Source organism: Moschus berezovskii, chromosome 11, assembly GCF_049115385.1.
Source record: "Moschus berezovskii isolate FMDL1 chromosome 11, NW_MosBer_1.0, whole genome shotgun sequence".
Taxonomy (NCBI): domain Eukaryota; kingdom Metazoa; phylum Chordata; class Mammalia; order Artiodactyla; family Moschidae; genus Moschus; species Moschus berezovskii.
This window is the reverse complement of record NC_142470.1, coordinates 81,853,250-81,877,133: the sequence shown is the minus strand read 5'-3', so window position 1 is coordinate 81,877,133 and position 23,884 is coordinate 81,853,250. Positions and strand designations below refer to the sequence as shown.

At 33.9% G+C, this 23,884-nt stretch overlaps 1 protein-coding gene across 1 annotated transcript in view; it reads right to left on the bottom strand.

Annotated features, from left to right (window-relative positions):
- Positions 1-23,884, bottom strand: part of LRPPRC (leucine rich pentatricopeptide repeat containing) — a 102,603-nt gene that overhangs the window by 71,576 nt on the left and 7,143 nt on the right. The window contains exons 2-14 of the mRNA XM_055399100.2: positions 22,332-22,531; positions 20,902-21,024; positions 17,197-17,318; positions 17,030-17,088; positions 16,266-16,352; positions 15,474-15,600; positions 14,656-14,800; positions 14,195-14,340; positions 13,822-13,927; positions 13,633-13,740; positions 7,028-7,146; positions 5,481-5,574; positions 1,720-1,786 (exon numbers count right to left, since the gene is read on the bottom strand). Of these exons, the coding sequence (XP_055255075.2) occupies positions 1,720-1,786; positions 5,481-5,574; positions 7,028-7,146; positions 13,633-13,740; positions 13,822-13,927; positions 14,195-14,340; positions 14,656-14,800; positions 15,474-15,600; positions 16,266-16,352; positions 17,030-17,088; positions 17,197-17,318; positions 20,902-21,024; positions 22,332-22,531 (1,503 nt within the window). The remainder of the gene's footprint in view (positions 1-1,719; positions 1,787-5,480; positions 5,575-7,027; positions 7,147-13,632; positions 13,741-13,821; positions 13,928-14,194; positions 14,341-14,655; positions 14,801-15,473; positions 15,601-16,265; positions 16,353-17,029; positions 17,089-17,196; positions 17,319-20,901; positions 21,025-22,331; positions 22,532-23,884) is intronic.

The following is a 23,884-nucleotide window of genomic DNA, read 5'->3' as shown; positions in this document are numbered from 1 at the left end:
AGTCCGTGAGGTCAAAAAGAGTATGACATGACACACACACACACACACACACAGACACACACACACACAGACACACACACACAGACACACACACACACACACACAGACACACACACACACACACAGACACACACACACACAGAGACACAGACACACACAGACACACACACACACACACACACCCACACCCACACAGAAGCATGCACCAAGAAAATGGTTTAAAGTAACTTAATTCAAGATCGTCTCACAACGAAGCTCAAAAATATTTAGAGGAATTAAAAAAAAAATCCACATTTCCCAGCATAAAATTCACAACTAGCATCAAGTCAGAAATTGCAAACAAGCACAAATGTATGATGCATAGTAAGAAAAAAAATTTAACAAAATTAGTAGGCAAGGCCATCAAAACATCTGTCATTAATATCTCCATACAGAGAAGAAGGAAGAAAGAAGCATGAACATATTAAGGAGACATGGCACATATTTAAAAAATAAAAAACCCAAGATGAAAAATAGGTGTGAGATTCAAATACATTCTAGATGTATCTTTGCCTTAGCCAAAACTCTGCACAGTACAAGTTAGTCTACTTTCTTCAAAATAAAAGACAAGCTCCTTCATGTTTTTAAAATATTTTACAATCTGATCCTAATCAATGTCTCCAATCTCCACAATAAATACTTGCTGAATAAAAGGGGATGCTCAAAAACAGAGGCAGAAACACAGAATAAATAAGGCCTCAGTAATTAATTCAACAGTGTTGATTATGTGCCAGGTATTAATATCTATGTGCTGAACATAGGGCAATAAACCAAACATGAAGCTTATGTTCTAATAATCAAAACAGCTATCACAAAATATTTATTACAAAATAAGAGCAAAAAAAAAAAAAAAGATATGGCATGCCCTTATATAGAGGCTTTCATTTTTCCAAACTACAATGACTTTGGTTATCTAACTTCCCAGCCCACCACAAACCAGAAGCAACCTACATGTCCATCAACAGATGAATGGATAAAGATGTGGTATGCGTCTATACACACACATACATATAATGAAATATTACTCAGCCACTAAACAGAATGAAATATTGCCATTTGTGGCAACATGGATGGACCTGGAGATTATACTAAGTGAAGTAAGTCAGAGAGAGAAAAACAAGTATCATATGATCTTGCTTATATGTGAAATGTAAAAAAAAAAACAAATGAACTTATTTACAAAACAGAAACAGACTCACAGAGAATGAATTTATGGTTGGTTACCAGCAGGTGAAAGGGGAAGGAGAAACAGATTGGGAGTTTGAGAATGATATGTACAAACCACTATATTTAAAATAGATAACCAACAAAGACCTACAGCTTAAAAAAAAAGTAATCTTATAACTAAATGCACAAAGCATAAATCAAATATACATGCAAATTTGTCTATACCTTCTACTTGCCATTTTCAGAGTGCTTTCTTTTTTGAAACAAGACCTTTACCAGATCAGTATGCATTTCTTGGAAATGTTTGATATAAACGGCAGCCTAAACTCAATTCAACTACTTAGTAAGAATAAAACAGATCCAAACAAACAAACAAAAAACAGATAAGGTTATTTCAGGTAACTAATATACTGCAAGATAAGAGTATCTGCTTCTTTCCTCGAATAGTAGGTCAAAAAGACAGAAGAAATCAGTCCATATTTAGACAAAGATCATACAAGGTGATCATCTTACCTCCTAAAGCCTAGAATGAGGCTGCCTCTCAATGAAGCAAATGAGAAAGGCAATGTATTTGATTCCACTGCAAAAGAAAATTATCATCATAAAATTCCAGACCAAAACCAAAACTTGCATTATCAATGTATTTGGAAACACATTTATACCAATATCTTTCAGTTTTCATTTGGGAAGTATTATTTTTAAAATGGAAAAATTTTGATACAAAGTTAATTAGAAATTGCAGTAATACATATTGGCAATATAAGCTATCCTTTTAAAACATTTTACTTTATTTACATAAATCTATACAACTAATGAACTTATAAATATTCTGTGAATGCATTAACTAATCTAACAGCGTACTCAAAGTCAGCCTGGTACATATACCAAGGCTGTATGTTACTGAACATGGCACTACGAACGGAGAGAGTGTAACTACCTTTTAAAAACAGAAGATGCAGGGAGGGCAAGCTCTTTCCTGAGAGTTGTGTAGGATTATGTTGAGCCATTCACACTTCCTCATTCTACTTTTCACTATGATCTATATAATCTGCATTCACACAAGAGTGACAACCTAAAGTCATAATAACCTCTTGTTCTCTGTTAAATAACTGATTTATATTGATCTTTCACTTTTCTGATGATTTTATTTCCTCTACTATTCATTTTGGCATTTAACAGTCATGTTTCAATGCTGACAGTCTAAGCCTAATTTGCCTTAGTGTAAGAATCAGGCTTTAATGCATAAGATCTGACGTCCCACAGAACCCTTGTCATAACAAGCATGGGACAGAATCAAGGTGAGCATCTCCTGAAGTTATTTTATATAAAATAAATATATAAAATGGTGCCATGTTATAAGTAATTGTTTTCATCTTTTCAGTACATATGTAAAGCGGCTAAAGATTCAAGAGGGACAGAAGTATAATAGGTAGGAACCCACTGTGGAGACAAATTCTGAAGACAGAATAAATAAATACAGTTTAGATACCTGTTTTTTTTTTTTTAATTCATGGGAAAAGTCACCATAAGTTTTAATATTATTTGTTCATCTCCCTAAATATGAGAAAAAATTTAACCTACACACATAAGGAGAATTGAGTGAGTGAAGAGTGAAATCGCTCAGTCCTATCGGACTCTTTGCGACCCCATAGACTATAGTCCAGGCTCCTCCTTCCATGGGATTCTCCAGGCAAGAATACTGGAGTGGGTTGCCATTTCCTTCTCCAGAGAATCTTCCCAACCCAGGGATCGAACCCAGGTCTCCTGCATTGCAGGTGGACGCTTTAACCTCTGAGCCACCAGGGAAGCCCAAAAAAAGGGAACGCTGCAGCTGCATGGGCTGGGAAATAATAAGGAGAATTACTTGAGATCAACTGTCAGATCCCTTGAACACAAACCCTAAGTTTCTCAGTGGTTTTATGTGACATTAACTCTAACTGTCTCTGAAATGACCTCAATTTAATCACTCCAGAAATTTTAAAGTGGATGCACCACATGCTTTTTGGAAACCTTGAATTTCGCTTGATCACATTAATTTCCATGACTACAAACTGAAATGGAGAAATGGTTCTTCCTAGTCCACAAACTTGATCAAGATTAGCTATTTCATAAGTCAGGGGGTTGGAATATACAGCATGGTGACTAAAGTTGGTAATACTGTATTTCATATGTGAAAGTTGCTAAGAGTAGATCTTAAGTCCTCATCACAAGAAAAAAAAGATTTTGTAACCATGTATAGGGGTAGGTGCTAACTAGACTCATCCTGGTGATCACTTTCCAATATTGACAAATACTGAATGTTGAATTACTTATTGAATTACTATATTATATGCCTGAAACTAATATTTTATGTCAATTACACCTCAATTAAAAAAAAAAGACAATCCATTTACTTTTCGCTACTTGCCATTCCTTATAGTAACCAAAAATGCCTTTCTATAAGCTGCTGCTGCTGCTAAGTCACTTCAGTCGTGTCCGACTCTATGTGACCCCATAGACGGCAGCCCACCAGGCTCCCCCTTCCCTGGGATTCTCCAGGCAAGAACACTGGAGTGGGTTGCCATTTCCTTCTCCAATGTATGAAAGTGAAAAGTGAAAGTGAAGTCGCTCAGTCATGTCTGACTCATAGAGACCCCACGGACTGCAGCCTACCAGGCTCCTCCGTCCATGGGATTTTTCAGGCAAGAGTACTGGAGTGGCTTGCCATTGCCTTCTCTCTATAAGCAGCCTACAGCAAATAACAGCAATTACAGAACTAACTGCTCTTCAAAGACCTATAATTCAAGGGAAAGGGAGGACACTGATGGGAGGCAGCTGAAATCTTCTGTAGTCTTTAAGTTCATGGCATTTTTCTTTTTCACATTTAATAAAAAACCTCTTGGAAATTTATTCCTAAAGTATTCAAATTAGCATTTTACAGAATATTATCAAGCTTTTATTAATTAAAAAGGTCACCAGAAACATTTCAGCCAACTGGAAGGCTGCTGACAGAAAGCATCTAGTTTCCGTAGCAACAAACAAGTCTGAAAAAAATCAAGAGGTTGACAACGAAGTGGAATGGATGGTATGATAAAGGGAAAGGCACTCTTGTATTCACCTTATGTGCCCAGATTCCTGTTAATGCTTCTCTGTTTTCAACTTGTCAGTATGAAAAATCTATACATTATACAGAGTGGAAGGCAAAAATCAATACACTTGGATAGCAGCCTGCATTAATACCCAATCTTACACTCAAATAACTACACCTCTAACAATCACACCATTTTTCATATTGACATTTCGCCTTTCCCTTTACAATAATAAAATAAAATAAATCTAATCTGTGCATATTTTGAATTAGAGGCTCTATTTTAAATAATGTAGACACAGGTAATATTACCAATAATCTGGTTTTCACAAAACTTCCATTTATACAATTAGAATACATGTTAATCAAAGCTTAGCTTTTAACATTTTAGTGGGCTAGATATTGACGTTTGTATGTTTGTTTTTAAATGGTGTCTTTTCAGAAGACCTGAAACACTGTCAAGTTAATGCCATAATGTTAAAATTTTTTAATTAAAAAATGTCTAATTTATTAAAGTTAAAATGTCTGATAGTAAAAAAAAAAAAAAAAGGTAAGGTTAAAGTTAGATGATCTTGGTCTGACTCAGTCACCAACTTTGGCCAAATCATTTAACCTCTCTAAGCCTCTCTTCATCTATCAGTGGATCAATTTTATTAATATGTGATGAACACTGTAAAGCACCCTGTCATTTATAAGTGTTTAGTAAACATTTGCTGTGTTTCATTAATGCGGACTGGGAACTGGCTTCACATAACTTAGGGCCATAACAGGCATTAGTTCAGAAAACACTTTCAGAAACCACATCTCATAGGATTTTCACAACTCCCAAAAGGTAGAGACAGAGGCAATACAATCCCATTTCATGAAACTGATATAAAAGAATGGTAGAGAGATTTGTTTCTGATCCCATAATCGGCAGTTTATCATAAATAAGATCCAAGCCTTCCAGGTCCCCATTCCAACCTAATACCATGGTACTTCCAAGGTTCTTTAAATTTTAAAACTACTTTCAAATTATTTATAAATTTCAATTCATAAACTGTCTTATCAGGATAATTTTTTAAAAAGCTTATAAAAACTTCCTCCCTTTCACGGAAATTACTTTGAACTACCTGAGGCAGGGAGTGAGGGCATGGACTACCCTGTATGTTCTCAAAAGTCACAGAAATTAACACCTGCAAGTTTACTGTTTATGTTGCATACTTACGAAATGATAAAATATAATCTAAGTTTCCATTTACTGCTTTGCTTCTCAATTCAGCTTGAGAAAATACATTATCATCATGTGGACATCCATTTTCCTAGGGATAAAGCATATTTCAATGATAATAAACCTCAACTAAAAATATTCAAATTTCCTGTTTTCCCATTTCTTTATATCAGAAACTCTAATAATCTTTCATTTTAAAAGATCATTTTCTAAAATACAAATAAACTGAATAACCAAACTTTAGCAAAAGCTATGAGATGGAGTTTCAACATCCTAAATTAAATGTTTATCTTCAAATTCATATAATCTGTTACTATTAGAGTGCCTTCCTTCTAGGGAGTTTACTACTGAAGACATTAGAACTACTTTCTCATTTACAATGAACTATTCCAAATGAAGAATGTATTGATCCAAAATGATATTTTAAGGCATATAATGAGGTACAGGTCAAATTTATTTTTATTTAACTCCAAATGGGTAATTACTTGTCTCAACATCATATTTAATAATTTAAGTAAATGAGCTGAAATTTAGCTGAACATATTTACTGAACCACTTTATAATAACAGCACAATATTAAAAATCAACTAATCAATAATAAGAAATAAAGATAAATTATGGTACATCTACACAATAAGACATTCAATCATAAAAAATAATTTGTGGAATTACATACTATAATGTAAAGGTGCCAGTGAGAAGAGTAGGTTTTGGGGAAATAAGAATATGTGGGGAAATTACTTTTTTAATGCATTTTTTAACAGTTAAATATGGATAGCATAGTCTCAAAATACACTGTTAAGGACTCAGGGAAGAAAGGTAAAGACACTCAAGACATAAATTGTATCTTTAAGAGGAATGTAGTTATGAAATTATTTAAAAGAAAAGACACTCTAACAATATAGAAAAATAAAGGCATTATGTGAATAACCAGCTAAGAAACAGGTCTTCTGAGCAAAATATTACTTCTTAAAGTATGTGCTACTCTACAGAGTTGTTCCTAATTGCCTAGTGCTTTATTCTGAAAAATCAAAGTGCAACCATTTGCTGAGCCAGTGCACTATCCAAGTCAATTTTTCATAGGCCCCTTTATAAATGTCTTGCTTATTCTGGTGGGGACAGGAAGTATCTGGTAGGAAAATAAACCTTTGGGGTCAAACAAAAAATTATTCAAAAATAAAAAATGGAATAGTAAATTTATTAAGAGTTTATTATGAAAATTCATAGAGAAGTGAAAAGTACTACTCAAAACATAGGTACAGTTACATTGTAGAGTGGGGTTAGAGTGAAATTATTTCATCTAAATTTTGTGTGATATTGGCATGTTCTCTCTTCAACACAAGACAAACGTTACTTTACCTTTTAAAGTTTAACAACTTTACAGGTGTTACACTCACCAATATTTTTACAAAGTTTTACAAAGTTATATACCAACATAACCATTTTAATCCTCAGCTCAGTGACTTTTTTCCTTGATTACCACAAAACACTAGGGAAGGAAGATGCTCTTTTCAATTATGAAATTAAAGCCACACTGTGCTCACCTGCAAAACAGCACGAACTGACTTTATACTATCAAAGCTCGGAAACACGTAATTAACGTATGTCTCCTGATCAGGAGTTACTCCTATCTCATGCATTCCTTTGAGGACTTCCACTATACCTGTAAGATCAAATTTAAGAGCACAGAGATGAAGAACTTAGAATACATTAACAAAAGATCAAAAGTTCAGTTCATCTATTTGAATTGTAATGTAGGAAAAGTACTCGGCATTTTGTTTGTCTGAAAGAGAAAGAACAAAACTGGGTGATAAGATGCTAAATGAAAAAAATTAAACCACTCCTTCCTTCATCTCTCCCTATTAATTCAGGAGTAAATAGTAAGGAAATAACCCAGAATTTATAAGAAAAATGAAAACAACTAAGCCAGATGCTTAATAATTTCCAGTATCCCAACTGAACAGAGATCATAAAACATCACTGCTATCACACAGCATTGGTGCATCTACAAAATAAAACTTGACATGAATAAATATCACAGAGACAAGTGATTAGAGGAGTGGGGTGAGAGGAGATCTGTTCAAGACAAGTTTTTAAGTTAAGCACTTATGTAAAGAATTCCCTTATTGTATTAATAACTACCTTGTGAATTCTTATTTAATAACACAAGAAAGAATAATTGATTCTAATGAGCTAGTCTCATTGCATTTTACACTGTAAAAGTCTAATAACTTGCTCGTTCTTTCATTTCCCCCATTCATAAAAACATCTTTTATTAACTTCTCAAAAGGACAGTTCATGTTTTCCAAAAGTATGGTTAGCTTCAAATAGTACAAACTGATTTCTTTCAATTAGACCAATTAATTCTAGAATATTGTCAAACTACTCAGGTGTTACCTACTTTGACAGAAGCAATAGTTTAAGAAAGACCTCATTTGTTTTTCTCTTTAGAATTTACTTCTTTAGCTTCATTGCTTTCACATTATTAAAACTTCCCCTAAAAAACCCCCTGTTTTTGATCTATGGTATTATCTACATAAAAACTTCATAAGCTTCTTATGTAATACATTCTAATACAAAAACTTGACTATAAATTCTCACTGAATACAGAACTGCATATACAGACAAGTCTGACTACATTATGAACACCGCACATTTTTTAGATAAAATCCAGATTATGGATCAAAACCTTTTAAACAGTTCATTATATTTAAAATTATCCAATATTTTCAAAACTATAGTTAATTAGATGTATTTTTCAAGATGTAAAAATAACACAGGAAAAAAACCCCAAAAGACAAAGCATGTGCTTACATATAGATTAAAGAGAACATGCATGTCGAGGTGGTCCATACAGCACACACAAGCCTAAATAATAATTGCAAGAAAAATCTGAAGCTATTCCTCCAACGAATTAGTACTAATAACCTTTATATCTATCATAAAAATGGCAAGTCACACTGGGCTCTTCTTTGTACGCAAAAATTACCAAGCACTTAGCACAGTACAAAGCTGCTTTTCAATTACTAGTAATAGACCTGTTTTAATTTAATGTCCTCAATGTATCTTCTGGCCAGTGATGACTGCTTTCATGACCGCGGTTTAAGGTAAATTTCTAAATTTCTGGTAAGACATCACAGTGAAGTGACGAAACAAAAGCAAGGTTTGCAGTTTAAAGACTCTTAGCTTTCAACTCTGGTTCTGGCATTTCAGTTCAGTTCAGTCACTCAGTCGTGTCCGACTCTGCAACCCCATGAATGCACGCCAGGCCTCCCTGTCCATCACCAACTCCCGGAGTTCACTCAAACTCATGTCCATCGAGTTGGTGATGCCATCCAGCCATCTCATTCTCTGTCGTCCCCGTCTCCTCGCACCCCCAATCCCTCCTAGCATCAGAGTCTTTTCCAGTGAGTCAACTCGTCGCATGAGGTGGCCAAAGTATTGGAGTTTCAGTTTTAGCATCAGTCCTTCCAGTGAACACCCAGGATTGATCTCCTCTAGAATGGACTGGTTGGATCTCCTTGCAGTCCAAGGGACTCTCAAGAGTTTTCTCCAGCACCACAGTTCAAAAGCATCAATTCTTCAGCGATCAGCTTTCTTCACAATGGCAGAGTAAATGTGAGTAACTCCACTTTCCTGGGCCATAGTTTCTCATTACACACTAGAAATGGCAATATACCCAAACTGTGCCTTCTAGACATTTTAACACATAACAATTTAACATGTAACATTTGACTTGATCCTTCTACCCACCAACCATGTAATAAGAAAGGCAATACATCAAGGCACTCAATAAATAGAACAATTTTCTGACCTATAAGAGTCCATGCCTATTAAGTGGATGGAAGCAAAACTGCAAACATTACCCACAGGTATGGAAGAAATTCTTCCAAATTCCTACAGGAAGATGGAGGACAACTGAAAAAACAACATACTGGACAAAAAGAATCCCAGGATTGCAACTCTGTTTAAATTGATCAGTAAATAAAGCTCTATATTACGAAGGCTTTCATCTCAGCCTACTCGAGGGAAGAGTATATATTTCTCTACTTAAATAAAGCTGGAAATGCCTCGAGAAGTCCAATAATCTTTATTTTAACAAAAGTGTAAAAATAAGCATTTTCTGCAAGGTCAAAGATATGTCCTAAAATAGAAACACTTTCCGAACTGCAGGCAGGTGCTTGTAACACTACAAAAAAGGAAAAACCTACACTTTCCCCTCCAATCACAAGGACCTAGGATCAAGTCCTTTTGGACTCAGGAATAATAATAAAGCTCCATATTTACTTCTCAGGGTGGTCACTGAAACTAAAATCTGTGTGAAACCCTAAAAATACTAAATAAATGTTAATAGTAACAACAACTGAAATTTTTAAAGCTGTCTTAAAAGACTCTTAATAGCATAAAATAACTATTTCATTTTCTTGAAACAGGCCAACAAACTGACAACAGACGAAGATTCCTATACAAACACTTCTCATCACCAATGCCTCAAACACATTTTAATCTCTTAATTCTTCAACCTTCTAATAATGCTTTTCAGGTCAGAAAGAGTGCATTCTGCCTGTTTAGATGACCCGAATTGGTAGCATTTTTAACTTATGTATCTTTCCAACTGAAACTAAAGCCGTTTTATGAAAACCTGGATTCCCATCATTGCTCAGATGAGTTGAGTCAAGGATATTCACTTCAGTAACCATAGTTGGACAGGAACACGCAAACACTTCTCAGTAAGAAGAAAGGTGACTGATATGACATACCTACATATATCTTCCTCAAAAATACAACCCACATTTTAAAAAAATGTTCATATATTAACTTAGATAAACAAGGATCCCAAACCTCTGTGAATGTAGAAAATAAATCTAAACGATCTAGTAAAAAATATTTCAAATGTAAGCACAATAAAGTTTATGAATTGAAAGGAAAGTCTCCATTCAAAAAGTTTTAAAGGAATTAAAGTACTTCCAACTACTGGGAAAGATACATGGGTTTTCTGAACAAATTCCACTGACTAGGGCTGTTTATGCCACATGATTTTAGACTCTACCCAGAGAACTCACTTTACAAGGAGGGAATTTCTTATTTTTTAAAAAGTACCAGTACCTCCTAAAATAAGGATTCTTTTTTATTCTACTTGTGTGACTTACAAAAAAAACTGAATGAGGCTTGAAACTTCTAATCCAATTCTGAGAATATAAAGAAAATACTATGTTTAAAAAAAAAGAAAAAAAAAACAGGAAATTAACATGTGATACAGTATTGATAACTAAAGTACAAATTTTGTTCAAATTTTAAAAAAAAACTTTTTGGGAGAAAAAAGTAAACTGCTTCCAATGAAACCAGACATAGATGCATTTCCATTTGTTTGTTTAGATTTTCAATAAAAAGCATTTTAATAAGAAAAATAAAAAGTACCTCCTACTCAACCATTTTACTCAACTGGTATTTAGGCTTTCATACCAGCCTTTCCTTTCATATTTTACCTTTTATATTCTTATTTTCAGGTTTCTGAAAATATACCAAGGCATGTAGATCCTTCATCATTCTGCATTATTTCCTCTCACTTGGGCCAGTCCACTAAAATTCTAAGAGAGGGTTTTTCCATTTGTGCCACAGAGAAACACCAGCAAGAATAAGCCATGAGTAAGTCGTTATAAGAATCTTTTTTGAGAGTCGGACACGACTGAGCGACTGAACTGAACTGAGGGCCAAATGTGCAGCCAGAAAAATTCTATTCAATAAATGTTTGATCATGCTACAGTTGAAAACTTGGTTCACTCTGATCTGAGCTCTAAATACCTTTCTTTGATTTCCTGAATAGTTTTATTTTGTCCTTATGAAAAATACTCCTCTACATCCTCCATCTCTGCAGCCATTACTTTCTTCTATTTATTTCTACCAGTTTATATATGACATTCCCCAAAAGACAAAGTCACTGCACTAGCAAGAATGTTACTTCTTTATCTTAACAGGGTGCTAGAGAATTGATGCTTTTCAACTTCAACTGTGGTGCTAGAGAAGACTCTTGAGAGTCCCTTGGACTGCAAGATCAAACTAGTCAATCCTAAAAGAAATCAGTCCTGAATATTCATTGGAAGAACTAAAGCTCCAATACTTGGGCCAACAGATGCAAAGAACTGACTCACTGGAAAGACCCTGATGTTGGGAAAGATTGAGGGGAGCAGGAGAAGGGGACAACAGAGGATAAGATGGTTGGATGGCATCACCAACTCGATGGACCTGAGTTTGAGCAAGATCCGGGAGTTGGTGATCGACAGGGAAGCATGGCATGCTGTAGTCCATGGGGTCGCAAAGAGTTGACCCGACTGAGTGACTGAATTGAATGAAACTATTTAAAATATATACAGTCATTTCCCTGTTACATGAAGAAAAGTCTATAGAATACATACTTTATTTTCAGGACTACTTGCAAGGGAGAAATGAGTTTTTAAAATCTATAAACCAGCTGACAATCTTGTACTCTCAGGCTAAACTTCCTCAGTTTTCCTATTATTCCGGTTAAAAATCTTCATTGATTAAAATAACTTGGTACCACTTTTTAAAAATGTCCTTAATTCAAAAATCAATACCTAATTTTTAACTAATAGCTAAGAATTTTTAGAAAACAAATACAGTATATTTACCAATGCCTAAATATGGAGTTGTTAAGGTATTAACAATGAGTATGTAAAACAGGAGGACAGAAACTGTGTTTTAATCCAAGCACTACGGACAACTACATGTAGAACCTAAGACCAGTCACTGAATCTCTCTGGGCTCTCAGTTGCTTCATTAATATAATGTGAGCTTTCAAAAAGGTACCTTTGATCCTAAGAGTAAGAAAAGAGGGCCGGGAGATAAGAGTCCACTTTTCTACTCGACTGAGATACAACTATGGAAAGAAATTATCTGAATTCTTTCATGTTTACTAGGTAGTAAAATGTAGTAAACAATTCAAGTCTAGATACTGTGATAGGTTGAGAAAAGGAAAACTGACCTGATGAACAAACAAAGGTTTCAACAGAAGCACTCAAAGTATTTTCATATCTCTGTACAGTGGACAATACTAATATGCCCAAGGATTTTCATGGAATGATGTAGATTTTCTGCGGCTCAAAAATACTAGGTTAAAGGTTACCTCTTGGAGCTTTCAGAACTGGAGGATACGCAAAGAGTTAATCAACTAACATAATGTTTTCCCAAAGATTTTTCTAAAAAGGATTTAGATACTTTTAGAGCCAGAAACAATTAGGGAATACTTGTTTCACTATTTCCTTTAAACCAGAAGACAGCTATATATTTAAAACAAAATTGCAATGTGAAAGTCTGCTAAAAGCACATTTTGGTTGTTTGTGCATTCTGTTTGTCACCCAATGTCATACTAACAACCCTGCATCTCATTCTAAAGCACATTATACAGCAAGATAAAATGAAAAAGACCATTTTTTTGTTTCCCCAAGGGGGAAGTACTTCTGTTAAAAGCATCTTTTTATGAGACTACTCTTTCTGAATTACCAATAATGCAAACCAAGGAATTAGATACTGTACTCTAAAATTTAATATTTGTTCAATTCTTATTCATATCCTATAGACATCCCATGTGTACAGGGAAAAGTATGCTAAATGCTTAAACGTACTTAAGAACCTGAAAGATTGAACATTTCTGTCCTTCAATCAGTAGGCTGTCAGGCCATGAGCACTTATTTTGCAATAAAAGTTCTCTTGCCTTTCTTATTATTGTAACAGCTCAGTAAAACAGACTGGTCCAGAAAGAAAATGGTCTGGTTGTATGGTATATAACTTTGACTTTAATAAGGCTAGATAAACTAATTTCAAACACTATATGTATGTAAAATCAAGAACTAAAGAGTTTTTTGAAGAACTTAAAAATGATGAACTATTTAAAGCCACAATCACAAGTTTGAATACCAAGATTACAGATGAAATAAGAAATGAAATTAAGATGAAAGAAATCCATTATGTTTATCTTTTAAGCTTTCACCTAATATTTAACCATGACTTATACCAATTCTATTTCCTCATAAGATTTAATAAGTATGTTTCCTCAAATAATTCAATTAAATGTGTACAGAAACTGTTATACTGGATATCTGAACCACTATATTTGTAAAAGGTAAAACCAAACCTTGAACATTTTTCTCCTTCTGATGTCCAACTAGTAACGGCCAAAAATAATGAGTTCTGATAGGAAAACCTTCTTCCTTCAAAGCCTTCATCAGAACTTTTGCCAAATCTGAAAGAGATACCATAAAATATATCAAAGCTACCTCAGCAAAACTTACTTATTTGAGTTCTAATTATGAGAATACAGTACCAAATTTTTGAGTCACTAGAGCACACTGAAGTGTGAACTGCACAGGCGACATGTGCAGCTGGGCTTCCTTTAACTTCGTACAGTAGTCTTTAAGCTTCTCTGCAGGCTAGAAAAGAAAGGTACAACACATCAGATGAATCTGCAAATATCCTACCATTTGACCTGCAAATATTCTACTGCTTTTGAGACCAAAAAAAAAGTGTGAACCCCTCATCCTCTTTCTGCCCAATACTCTTCCAATACAAAAACAAAGCTTTCTTAGTATTTATATTAATAGTTGATCTAGTCTCATAATAATGGTCTTCAATTTTAAACAATCTTATTTCACTACCGATTACACTGTCTACAAAGTAAAAATGGACTATTTGAATACCGTATTCATAGTCACACAGTGTCGTAAAAAGAAACTGCCAAAGTCATTCAGACTGCCTTCCCTTGATATAGGACATGCTAATAAAATCTGCAATGCCGTATCTTCCAATTTTTCAGTGACTAAAAGCAAAATGAGGTTCATTATATCTGGAAAGAAAACAAAGACATCTTTTGTTACTGATTTAAACAAATCTGTTACCGATTTCCCATTGATATCAACATGAAAGACAAACTTATGAACTGCAAATACCAAAAAGGATTTATCTGCCTAAATAATAAATACTTTCAAATAAAAATATTCCCATGAATTTATTAACTCAATTTTTTCAGTTTATTAAAGCTTTAAAAGAATCCTATGTTCATCTACCACAATACCCTATTGCTAGAGAATGTCCATTCCGTCATGTAAAAATAGTAATTCTTATTTTTAGAAAAATTATGAAAATAAAAACTTTAAACTACCTGGAATATATCTTCTTTCATATGTAATTTTTTCCAAAATTTCTGGGACATATTGAGGATACCCAGCTTTACTGAAGCTCAAGATAATTTGCAATAAATCACGATCCATAAGATAAAGATCAGACTTCTCCACTTTCTCCAGGGTCTAAAGAAAGGTCCAGAAATTAAAAGAACAAGTGAGATGCGAATTTTTTTAAATTGAATCTAAATAAATTAAGGAAATGGCAACCCACTCCAGTACTCTTGCCTGGAGAATCCCATGGATGGAGGAGCCTGGTAGGCTACAGTCCACGGGGTCACAAAGAGTCGGACACGACTGCACGACTTCACTTTCACTTTCAAATAAATTAAAATACCAAGATTTAAGAAATTTATACACATGGTGCAGTGGTAAAGAACCTGCCTGCCAATGCAAGAGACTCAAAGAGACATGGGTTCAATCCCTGGGTCGGGATGATCCCCTGCAGTAGGAAATGGCAACTCGCTTTAGTATTCTTTCCTAGAAAATTCCCATGGACAGAGGAGCCTATCAGGCTACAGTCCACGGGGTTACAAAGAGTCAGAAACGACTGAGACACTGAGGACACACATCATCTAAAGGTTTAAGACTCCTTTTGTAAAACAGAAAATATTCTGTTTCAGCAATAACTGTTACATCAACAGCAAAGTACTGAACTATAGTAAGAATTCTCCTTCAAGACTGTCTATAAGAGATATCATTAAAAACAGATATACACTACACTTTTCCATGTCACACAAAATTTAAGAGTTTATACAAATGATTTAAAAGTATGTTTATTTATTTATGTAAGTCACACCTGTTTAACATGGTCAATATCACCCTTCTCAGCATATGCATTCAATAGAGCTAGGTATGTGTCTGGACCAGGCTCAATTCCAGCCTCTTTCATTACTGTGAGAATATTTTCTGCATTCTCCATATCTCTGCACAGTAATTCAAAGAAAATAAAACAGATTACTATAATACTGCCAAATGTCATATCATTTAATCTAGAATATATTACCTCTGCTTATTAAAAATTCTTAAGTACAAACATTTAGAATCATAACACCAGAAAAGGAAAAATACATATTAGATATATATTAAAGATGTATATATATTAACATGTATTAAAATACATATTAAACTAGTAATAGGTTTCCAAAATAATAAAGATCCTTAATTTCTCAAATTTTTATAGGTAACTTTTCAAAAAGAGAAACCAAATTATACAGTAATTACAGACATTAAATAATGTGCCCTCTTCCCCTCGGTATGTTATGACTCAAATTTATCTTTTTGGGAAAGAATAACATTTAGTAAAATATGCTTCAAAAATAAAAATATTTTCTAGGACACTAGCAAAACAGTTAATAAACTTTACAAAGTCAGTTACTTTGGATCAAGTTCAGTTTTTAAGACTGAAAACCTTCAAATAAAAATTTAATGAAACAGATAATTTAAGAATAACTTATATTAAGATGTGCATATTCTACCACATAGACTCAAAAGAGTTTTTTGAGAGTTAAACACAGTTTTAAGAATTTTCTACAATAGTTTCCAATAAATTAAACCTCACTTAAGAGCAAATCCCTAGGCTGAGCATTACCCAGATCTTGCATGCCCTGTGACAAGAGCACTGAATACTGCTTCGGTGACTGGAAGATCCTTAGTTTTCATAAATCCAAGAATCGTGCTGCAACAAAAGAGACAAAAATACTTCTTGGAAATACGTGAAAAACACTTTTTGCAATATGTGCACACAAAAATCCCACTCCCTGAAGTTGTATCAATAGTTTTCAAGTACATTTGTTAAAGACAGAGGGTAAATTTAAAAAATCTGACTGTTTCTTCTGTACTACTAATTAACCTTCAAAAAGCATAGAGTTTAACAAGATTCATTTCATTAAAAATGAGATTGTACATTTCTTATTCCTTATTTTCTAAACCCTCCATCGAAAAGTAGGAATAAACTATACATGAACAATGTCACAACTGATTTTATATAAAACATTTGTGAAATAAAGAGAATATTATCAGTTTTATAAATGAATACAATGTAAATGGTTACCAACATTTGTTTTTGGAAACAGCAATTTAAGGAACAAAAAAAGTAAAACGAGCTTTTAACCCAACAATTTTAAACTTCTGCTCCAGTAAATTATACTTTTAATTAAAATAGTAATTTTCAATTGTCTTTCCCCTCTTATACAATTTAATATTTTATCGAAGTCATATGACCAAATTCGCTAGGATAAAATCCTTCTGAAATAATTTTCTAAGTAAAAATTAAAAAAAAAAATGTGACTATATTCTAGGTCTACAAGACTTACATATTTGTTTGCTTAAACATACATTTATAAAACTACATACCTGGCACCTTCAATATCTCCCATGTTACAATAAGCAGCAATCAACCTTTGGTATGTCACCTGTCAAAGAAATGCGCCAGTAAATACTTTTTAATAAAAATTTTTTTTATTGGTTAAAAACAAAAGTTGATATGACCAATAAACACACCTGTAATAGCAACTACTTACTCGATTTGGTTGAATGTTTCCTTTTTCCATTTTTGCCAAGAAGTCAGTTGGTGAAAATTTATGCTCATTTTGAAGGTAGACTTTAAGCAAAGCATTATAGTGACTTACATCATACACAGTACCTACAAGTGAAATTCATATAAAATTTTTAGAAGAACAGTCATACCCTTTACCACAACTAAAATATGTGTACTTAAATGTAACAAAAAGAGTAAAATGATCAATTCAGAATTTTACCCCATATTTAGACCCATCCATGTAGAAATCCTGTCAGAACAGAGCAAACTAAGTATACAAGAGTAACTATTGAATTAAAGCACAGTTACACGCAACCATCTATTCAAGTATTAAAAGGTCTCTTAATTATGAAGCATAGTATTCCCTTCTGGTCAGAAATTGCTTCCTCTAGTGTGCATTTCCCTCTAATATTCCTCTAGAAAAAATATTTCCTCTAGTATGTTGGAAATGCTGAGAATACTGCTCAAAATCCAGGTAAGTGACATCTACTGTGGTTTTTCAGGAAGATTTTATGGTCAAGATAAAAGTTAACATAACTCTACTAGGTTTCATTTCTTTATTTATGCCACAATAACATAGTTCTGCAGATGACAAAAATATTTCTGTGAATTTCATTAAAAATGTTATCCCCATATTTACTATTATGTCTAGTTAATTTCATGGGTCATTTCTCAAAATGAATTATTTAAAAAACAAATACTGTATCTTTCACAGAGTGAATTAAGAAAGTCTTTAACTGTCTAAAATTTACACTAAAAACTCAAAGTTTAGGAACATCATCCTAAAGCATCCTACTTTAACAATAAAAAGCTATAAAACAGCTTGTCCTTATGTATCTTACCATATACCTGTATACCTTTAATACTATCTCATGGCTCTGGCTGTACTGTTCATTACTTCTAATGTTACAATATCATGTTCTTGTTCAATCTCATTATGTAGTAATTTTACAATTTATCATCAACTTACTTTGTTCAAATTCAAAAGAATATTCTAAAACATTACTATTTTAGATAGAAGCCAGGTTTCTTGCTAGATCAGCACTCACTCATCCATTGGTGTAATCTGGACAATTATTTTCTCCTCCATGTATTACCTTGTGCTTGCCCACAGTAAAGGTCTGACACTTTTATGTCATTTCACAGGGCTTTTATGTGCAGTTAAACTTATTAGCTTGGCATTCTACTGTTCAAGAAAAACAGAGACTTGAAGATGTCATTATATAGTTCCCTTCATCAAGATTATGTAATCGTATTAAATGTGGACCTGCCCTAATACTAATACTTAAAAACAGTTTGTGCTTTTTCATGCAGGGCAGTTTTTATCCCTACCTCTGTCTCTAAATCAGAGCTCTAGTAATCAAAGTTTTGTGCAGTTTCAAATAAATTAATAGCCTTTGTAAGAAAACAGTTTTATACAAAAAAAAAAATTACATCTATCCTTTTCCAAAATGTGATTATTATCTGAGAGAATTTTTTTTTTAAGTTAAGATTTGACTGACAAGAGTGGACCTGGGTGTCTGGGGAACATCGGCCCAAAACTTTCACTATAAACTTTACTGAGCCTTTCAAAATTGAACCATGTTAAAGTCTCACTATTTAATGAAGTAGAATTTAAATTTTTTTTGAAGTTCAATTTGCTTAAACATTTTCTACAATTTCAACTATTACTACTTTAGTACCCAACATATGCAAAACCCTGGAAGGTTCATGACGAAGATTCAAATATGAATGAGATCATCAGCCGCCAAGAGAAGAATATCTATTAATATTAAAAAGACAAATTGACAACTCTAATGCAGGCAACCGATGAGACACAAATTGGGACTGCAAGTAAAACTCTGGATTGGAGAGATTTAAATTATAGCTTGAAAAATGGATTTCTTTCAAGAGTAAGAAACAAAGAACACTCCAAAAGAGATGAAACAACTTGAACAAAAAAAGGAGACATATATTAACAGAATGGGGCCAAGAATACACCAGAAGTAATTTCATTGTAAAAAATGTAATATGTCGCAACGCTGAAATGAGGGCCTACCATTTCCAATGCTTCCTCCAGAATCCCCTTTACTCTGGAAAACTCCGTTCCAGTCTCAGCTCTTTCACAGCTCATTTTGTAACTTTGGGCATGTTATCTAAGCTAAAAAGTCTCTTATAACTTGGGACTTTCCTGGTGATGCAGTGGTTAAGATGCCACACTTCAAGGCAACAGGCATAGGCCCTATCCCCTGGTCAAGGAACTAAGATGCCACATGCTGTACGACAAGGCAAAAAAAAAAAAAATCTCTTACAGTTTAAAAGTCTGCGAACAAGTCATAGTTGCAACCTACCAGGTTTCTAACAATATTAATTCAACAACTATTTAACAAGTGTAGTAAGTTCAAAGCATTGGTCTACTGGCAAAGAGAAAAAGATGCTATGAATTTTACTCTCACAAAGGATATACAGTGTAGAGGAAAGGTATTTCTGAAAAGTTAAATTAGAAAATACTACATGTCTTTCTATTGAGGTATTAAATGTTGTGACTACTGTGTAAGGGCTCTTTTCTATTTTGGAATATAACCCATTCTCACAAATACTTCTCTGAGTTCAACATGCGTCTTTAAATTGTGTGACTGACATATAGACATACATAGTTTGTGAAGATTTTCTTAAATCAGAAATGAACATTGAAATTTATCAAATTATCTTTTACACTATTTTTTGAATAGGTACTACGTTCACAGTCCCAAATTGAAAAAGTATAAAAAGATATTGGAATTCCCAGGCAAGAATACTGGAGGAGGTTGCCATTTCCTCCTCCAGGGGATCATCCCCACCCAGGGATCAAATCCACATCTCCTACAATGGCAGGCAGATTCTTTACCACTGAGCCACCTGGGAAGCCAGAGTAATCAACTATAGTTTAATTTTAAAAGAAAAAAGTAGAGTAAAAATTACAGCTAGTGTATATTACCCTTCCAGAAACATTTTATTATATGCACAGACACATATAAACATTTTTCTTCAGAATGGTAGCCAACTATACACCCTATTCTGCATCCTAATTTTTAACTATATTTTGGAGAACACCCCACATTAGTATATGAAGAACTTCATTTAGTTTTTTATGGTTGCACCATATTCCATTTTATGTACACTCTAATTTATTTAACCAATGCCCCTAGTGAGGGACATTAGAGTTGGTTCCAATTTCTTACCACTGCAAACAAGCTACAATGAAGAATATCCTTTTGCACATGTGAGTATATCTATCTAAATTCTAACAAATGGTCTATGTTGTACACCTGAAGTTAAAATAATTTGTAAATCAAGTATACCTCAAAAGACACTTTTTAAAAATAAAACATATTAAAACACTGAAATGCTTGATATGTCAATATATTTTAACAAACAGAACTACTTGGTCAAACAGTATGTGCATTTGTAACTTTGAAAGACCAAATGCCTATTTTGTTCTTTTTAATTTACCTGTGAAGTATTACTTGTTATGAAAAATTATTTATTCTTAATGCCTCTAGATGTCACTATAACTCACCAAATAAGTCCTATCACACACAAAAAAATATGAATCAAGTAAACCCCTCCATAAAACTGAACGACAGCATTTATGCAAAGAAATTCTTTTTAACTACAAGAAAAAAATATCCACACCCTTTATACACATCATATATTCAAACAATCATACCCAATTTCTGAAGTTCATCCCATATCTTGTGAGCAAATTCTGTTCTCTCAGAGAGCTTTAGTTCAGGCAAGAGAGACCCACAGCTGCGCAGCAGAAGCAAGGCTTGATTACCACCTGGGCTACCTATGAAAACAGGTTAATGGTTAATATTTAACACAGTACCCAGTATCACACAGTTAAACATCAAAACCTAAACTGAAATCTGTAAATACTTAAATACTTATTTCCTGCCTCACTAAAGATAATACTGAAAGGGTCCTAATAAATCGGAAAAATCCTATCTCAATCATCAGGTATAATTTAAAATGTTAGTAATAATTTTAAAAATTGGTCTGCTTTCTTAGGGAAGCTAAGGTTAGAGATCTATACAATCTGCAAGACTATAGAGTACATAAATACAAAGAAGCTAGTTTATATGCACTACTTCTTGCAACTGAAAGGCTAAGGTTCTCAGTATCTTATGCAAAAAGTAAAAAGCAGCCCAATTAAAATCCATGAATATTCTATTTAGGTTTACAATCCATTACAAACACTAACTTCCTTCTCCCTTAAGCCACATGTCCCTGAAAGCTGATTTCAAAACAAAAATAAACTTATTGCCAAGTTTACTTATTGCCAAGATTCTGTTCATATAAAGTAGCCAGATTAATCAAATCTTTAAGAAAGTATACTAGCGGTTGTCTAGGGCTAGAAGGGATGCAGGTTTGAGGGCTGATGTTTAGGGGTGTGGAGGTTTCTTCTGGGGGTGATAGAAATGTTCTAAAATTGACTGCTGTGATAGCCATGTAACTCAATAAATCAAAGGCAGAAAATGATAAAAACTGTCTTTAAATGCCAGTTATTACTGATACTTCTTGGGTATTCCTCACCATTAGATTCTACCGCTTCTTAATGTGACTGAAATCATGGATGAGCTTTGGGAAGCTGGTGTGGCTTGCATTCAGGATTTTGTGTGAGTCTGTATGGTCAGGTTTTTTTTTTGGGTGGGGGGGGGAGTTGAGGGCCTGTTAAGTTTCTGTCAGATTATCAAAGTTGCATAAGTGACTCAAATGTTAACAGCTAAGTGAAAATGAAATAATGATTATCAGTCTTCAGTCTTCCTGGAAATTTTCATGTGTGACCATCTGAGGGAAAGCAGACACTTTACAAGAGAAGATAAAAACTAGTATCTTCCATGAAAATTTAGCACTGAAAGTGATTCTTTTATAAACTGTGGGAAAAGACAATTTTTTTTGCTGATTTTGAAATAAATATGCAAAACAAAATGTTTCACTCAAAACTTTGCTGAGTTGGAAAAACAAAAAAAAAATCACAACCATAACATAAAATCACAAATAGAAATGACAAAATTTGAAGTACCAAATAATGTGCTCTGTAATGAGCTTACCAGAATTTAAGTACAACTTTTTGAATAGAAAATCTTGAAATACCTGAATGACAGGTGTTATCAAAGACTTTTTGTAGAAGAGTCTTAGGGATGCGGCCAGTTCTTCGGACAGAATTATCTAGCCTCATCAAAGCCCAATCAAATTGGCTGGCGTTCCTCCTATGAGAAGAGGCGGGCTCCTCCTGAAGATAATTCTTTTTTTCAGCAGCAATGGAATGTAGCCTGGCTTGGCTCAGTAGACCTCTACAAAATGAAACACAATTAGTAATAAACTATGTCAACTACTATCCACATAGGTCATCTTTTGAGTAAAATTTATACAAAGCTTTTTTATTAGTTACTAAATACTGAAATTCATAGCATAATAGCAAAAATGTCCAGAAGTATAAATTGGTAGGGAAGAAAGTTTTGACCTTTGCTTTAAATAAAATCACAAGCACATAAATTGTATGCAAAGTAGCCTCTTGAATAACTGTCTGACAATGTGTCTTGATAACCTCCCACATGGAATCATCTCAAACCAAGACAATAATATGGTATGTTTTAAGTGTTTCTAAATCTCCCTTATCCAAAACCAAGTTAATGAAGAAAAATGAAGATGCTACAAAGCTCTTCTTACCTCTACAAATGAACAAGAGATCTAAAATATACCTAAAATTCTGAAGAATTCTAAAGCACTCTTCAAACATTTTCTAGATGTAGGTACTGAATTATTAAGACCCATTTCCAAGATAAACGTATGAGGTTTTTTAAAGGATCATTAATGACAAAAGCATTCCCCATCTTTCTAAATAAATCTGAAACATTTAAGTAAAAAAAATAGTTAATAAATTAAGGTCAGACTAGCATATGTGTTTACAAAAAGCAAACAACCCTTAAACCATTTATTTTAATAAAGCAAGTCTAACATGCAGGCCAAACCATGAAATCAGAGGTATTTCACACTGCAGAAATACAGGCTGTCCCTGATTCACAAACATGAAACAGAAATAATCCTTATGTGCGAAGGAAGCCCTGCCATATATCTTTGAACCTGAACTTTCTATACATTCAAATCTCACATAAAATCATCTAATTTGCAGAGATTTACACATTTCCCCCAAGTATCTTAGACTTTTCAGAAGTAGCCAGTAAATATAACTAAAGAATACACACTAAGTACATCAGTTCAGTTCAGTCGCTCAGTCGTGTTCGACTCTTTGCGACCCCATGAATCACAGCACGCCAGGCCTCCCTATCCATCACCAACTCCCAGAGTTCACTCAAACTCACATCCATCGAGTCGGTGATGCCATCCAGCCATCTCATTCTCTGTCGTCCCCTTCTCCTCCCGCCCCCAATCCCTCCCAGCATCAGAGTCTTTTCCAGTGAGTCAACTCGTCGCATAAGGTGGCCAAAGTATTGGAGTTTCAGCTTTAACATCAGTCCTTCCAATGAACACCCAGGACTGATCTCCTTTAGAATGGACTGGTTGGATCTCCTTGCAGTCCAAGGGACTCTCAAGAGTCTTCTCCAGCACCACAGTTCAAAAGCATCAATTCTTCCCGGATCAGCTTTCTTCACAGTCCAACTCTAGAGAGAATTAATTTATCCTCT